The 4,582-nt window shown below is 36.7% G+C and overlaps 1 protein-coding gene across 1 annotated transcript; it reads right to left on the reverse strand.

Annotated features, from left to right (window-relative positions):
• Positions 1-520: 520 nt before the first annotated feature.
• LOC135262948 (vacuolar ATPase assembly integral membrane protein vma21-like) lies at positions 521-3,693 on the reverse strand. The gene is made up of 3 exons (XM_064350413.1): positions 3,533-3,693; positions 2,302-2,411; positions 521-1,376 (listed from the first exon to the last, which is right to left on the reverse strand). Exons 1-3 carry the CDS (start codon positions 3,592-3,594, stop codon positions 1,234-1,236), a joined length of 315 nt encoding a protein of 104 aa, XP_064206483.1. The 5' UTR covers positions 3,595-3,693; the 3' UTR covers positions 521-1,233.
• Between the last annotated feature and the right edge of the window lie 889 nt (positions 3,694-4,582).

Here is a 4,582-nt window from a genome sequence, read left to right on the forward strand (position 1 = left end):
ACTGATGAATGTCTTTGGTTTGCACACAACCCTGAAGCTGCTATGCTATTATGGGTTTCCTAAAATGTTTCCTTATGCTAATCATCACCAACAGACAAGCATGTTCAATTTACGAACAACTGAGATTCACTGGCAGAGTTTAAGAAATGTTTTGTGAATTAGGCCCAGATTAAACATGGGCCTCCGGTACCTTCTAGACTGCACTTTTGTATTACTGAGACTAACACTGGTGTTCTCCACTTCTGTCCCTCCAGATAAGAGCATCTGAGAAGTGATTGTAATATCAAGTAATCTAATGTACGTCTTACTGGCCTCAAGGTTTCTCAAATTTGTATCCCTACTTTATTGGATTGTGCAGGTTAGGTTGTACATTTTCTTCACCTTTCTCTCAACCCTTACAACTTTTGTGGGCAGAGTTAAACTGGGTTTTTCTCCCAAGAGAAAAAAAAAAAAAACAAAACAAGAGAAAGCAAATTATTCAGTGTACGTATTGACAGTCCAAATAAAATCAATAAAAAAATTTCTTTTAAAAAGGTACGTTTATATATTTTAAAACCATAATTACATAAAGGCAACTTCCTGCTCCGATATTTTCGTAGTACAGTCCTTGATCAAACATGAGCACTCTCTATTATAAATTATTGCAACTACTCACAATATTGTCATTCAGTGCCCACCAAAGTGTACGCAGATCCTGGACATTGTAATTCAGCAAACTCAATGCTTATTTTCCATCCATCTACATATTTAAATGAAACAGGAAATGATGTAACTCAAATGATCACTGTGAAATGACAGCATAAGAGGATCAGCTGCAACAGAACAGACTGGCATGAGTGCCAACATTTGAAACATGGAAGAAACAGAAAACCTACAGTAAATCATCAGAACACATGGTCTGGGAAACACCTGGGAACCACCTTTGTATTTTTTTTAAACAGTGACTGCAATTTTTTTGGGTTTATTTTTTTAACCAATGGTGACTTCATTTTGAACTTTCTGATGACTGAGTATCATGATGTATAAGATAAATCTCCAGCAGGTTCCCTGAAACATCCGGAGCAGTGCTGCCATTGCTGTAACAAGCACTAAGCTTGTTAAGGTCACCCCAAAATGTCAAAATGAAATGACTCAATGGTCACTGCGGAGTTCCAGTATCTCCTGGAATATGGCCACAATGTGCCTTGTGGTCCTCTTCATGTGGTCTTCCTCAACAAGCCCTCTGACTGCACGTTAGTCCTGCTTGCCCACTCTGGACTGCTGAGAACCTTCATTCCAGGCAATGTACACAAAAAAAGCCAACACCACGTGCACAGCAACCACCGCCACAATGGCTGCATAGAAATAGCTGTCATTGCTGGAAAACCCCATCGAAGCTGGGAACAGGAGAAATGGAAAGGGTTACTGCTGTTTGACATTTACATTTTTATTGGACCTTCAAGGAGGAGGAACAAATAACAACAAAACAGTTTCTGGAAGATAAGATAGATTCTGAGAATACATTTTTCTACAGTATGAGATGATTCAAAAATACAAATACATAAATAAGGAAAGGATTATTTTTGATAGTGTTTTGATTATCTGACCTAATGGCAATCCAGTGTCAAAGTCTAAACAAGCTGTTTGATGTTACTTGATAATATGCATACTGTACTGTCAAGCTCAGGTTCTCATTGATACATCACATATATACACTATAAATGTGTGCATAAACATCTTACAAACACAACCACGAGCAGCCATATCACAAACAGTACCAGGTGTATTTAAATAAAAAATAATATGACTATTTAATTGCCTAGTTATTAGTTAGGCTAGAACTGAACAGTTCATAACATCACTACAAATTAATTTGATGTGTTCATTGCATTGTTGCATTAGCCTTTTTATGTAACCTTCTCTAATACATAACTATACGTATTGAGATTGCGTTTTTTTGATATAGTTTTCCTGCCACTTGCTGAAATAATCCACTATGTCAGTGTCCTACTACAACAGCACAGCACACTTGATTTATGAACAAATAATGAACAACTAACATCTGGCGATACAACTTTTCAGCCAATGAAAATTGGTCTGAAATTTGTAATTTTCCAGGCAAAGTTAAATAAATAAATAGATAAATAAATAATTGCTGCTCTGGAATTGAGCATACACATATTACACACAAATCTGTGTGTAGTGTACACCCTTGATAAATGAGACCCCATTCTCATCCTTACACTTGTGAACTTTACAGGCTTGACCAAACACCAGAGCTGCGTGGCTACAATACTGGTACAGAATTGAAATTAATGTTACCTTCAAAAACATACGCTTTAGATGTAAAGTATAATCCTATTGGTAAGGTGATCATCATGATTGTGAAAAACAGCAACGTCTTCAGAACAGATGCCAAGGACCCATCAGTCCTAAAATAGAAAACAAAGAGATGCCTGTATAAACATTTGCCTCAGACGAATAAATTAGTGGAATTTGCAAATAAATATCAAAGTCACTGGCTCACTTGTGAATTATCCATCAATTGTGTCACATTTGGAGGACATAGGCCTATATTAGTCACACTGAAACACTGTATACTTCCATATGTTATAGGGATGAGATGAGACCATTTGACACTAATTTTTCAAACATGTTTTTAATTTAACACGACGAATGAGCACAGTTCAAGAAAACAAACGTTTTGATGTTACATTTTTGCACCTGCGAACTTCAAAGAACCAGAAAATAGCTTTGTGCCAACCAACCCCTGTGCCAACCAGTCACAGTCTCCCCTACATATTTAAGTAAAAGACAACTGTATGTTCACTAAAACGTGCTTACAAAATATTGTAATTAAAATTAATGTTACATTGCGCTTATAACGTCTAAGGAAAGTGCCTATTTTCCACAACATGGCAGAATCAATGAGTAACAGATCTGTCTTTGCTTGGGTGCGATTAACTGATCATATGAACGATGCATCGCCATTCCAGATATGACGATTATTGGTCAGGAACAGATCAAATTTCGTACAATAAAACATCGTGAAGTATTTATCAACGTCAAACATAGTTTTACAGTAGACTGCAACTTAAACTTTAAAGAAACCAACTGTTAGGCTACACGGAGTGACCTGAAAAGATAGGCTAGCAATTCTGGAATAGCTGTAAGAGCACCATTTATTAGCAAAATGTCGAACGTGTTAAAAGCATGTGCGTTAGAAAGGCCAAAATGCAGAGGAACATATTATAGTGAGGTAGCTAGCAAATTCAGTTTCTGAAAATATGACATGACTGAAAATGTGACAGAAGCGAACAGAGTGCTCTTAGCAAAAACTAACAAACAAACAAAACAAAAAAGCCATCTTTGTCTAAGTCACATGGACTCTACATTTTGGGTAGAGTTGTGCTATTCTGATTTAACCTAAATTGTAATTTGGTATAATAGGCTATTAGTACGTTACACGTGAACTGCAGATATTGCGACAAAGTCAGCCTTAAACTGGGCCTAGTCAGCTTGCGTTGTCTTTTTCCATTCAGGCTTTTCTTACCCTCTAAAATCTTGCACTGGTGGTGGCATAGCATGTTGTGATGTTTTATCAAATCGATCCATCTCGGGCTAAAAATAAAAATGTGGAAGTCGTTTCTGAAAAAGTATTTCTTCACATACGCAACAGAATAATATAGTCACGTGATAGTTCCGGGTGCAGTCACGTGACAACGGCATCCAGTGAGTTGTAAAATGTAAAATATTATATAAGTTGGTCGAATAAAATAGCTAAATAAATAATGAAGGATATATTTCATGCTGTTGTTGTGGCAAGGTACGTACTTTTTATTTTAAATTGTGTAAAATATCAAATTGACATTGTTTTATTGCAAAATAAAGATTGAAATAATTGATCCCCTCTAGTGGGTGCATATTTTGCTTTCGAAAATATATAATTATTACAATAGTTATTATTATTTCTACCATTTTAAAAATAATTCTCAATGTATAAAAAATCGAATTTCTTAAGAAAACACATCAATATGCAAAATACACAAAACAGCAAATAGATAATACAGTGTCCATGTGAGTCTTAAGGTTACCATAGTGCAAACATTGTTAAACAATGCCTCTCACACATCATCGCTTCGGCAGGGTGGTATATCCTAAAAACAGAAGCCATCCCTGGTAGAGATTAGGGCATAAATGATGTGCTTCCCGACTCAGGAGCTCAGATGGCTGTTCCATTCAGCTGTTCTAGTGTCTGTGCTACACCCTCCTGCAAGGAACCTGCTGCAGTTCATAAATCCCCTCATTCGCTGCCTCCTCAAATAATGCCCAGCCAGCTGTATATGAAAGCAGAGCAGACATGCCAGCCCAGCCAGTCATGCTAGTCCTCCTGCAGCTCTGTGTTTTTAAGGCCCTAAAGCTCACCTATTTAGATAGGAGCTTTACAGCCCTCCTGTGCCTTGGAAGGTCTTCCTAATAATACTTGAGTGTCCTCGCTTGTATTATTTCTGCTATAAGAAAACAATATCCTTGCAATTTTCTGCAAGAAATACTAACTTTCTGAAAAAAAAAGTTTATCTGAGTCCTATCTCTTTATTGTTTT

The sequence above is a fragment of the Anguilla rostrata genome, chromosome 9 (genome assembly GCF_018555375.3).
Source record: "Anguilla rostrata isolate EN2019 chromosome 9, ASM1855537v3, whole genome shotgun sequence".
Taxonomy (NCBI): domain Eukaryota; kingdom Metazoa; phylum Chordata; class Actinopteri; order Anguilliformes; family Anguillidae; genus Anguilla; species Anguilla rostrata.

Coding starts and splice junctions, on each gene's coding strand:
- LOC135262948 (XM_064350413.1), bottom strand. CDS start 3,594: ATGGATCGATTTGATAAAACATCACAACATGCTATGCCACCACCAGTG. Junction 2,412..3,532: donor CCAGTGCAAGATTTTAGAGG/GTAAGAAAAGCC, acceptor TTTCTATTTTAG/GACTGATGGGTCCTTGGCAT. Junction 1,377..2,301: donor TAAAGCGTATGTTTTTGAAG/GTAACATTAATT, acceptor TCCTGTTCCCAG/CTTCGATGGGGTTTTCCAGC.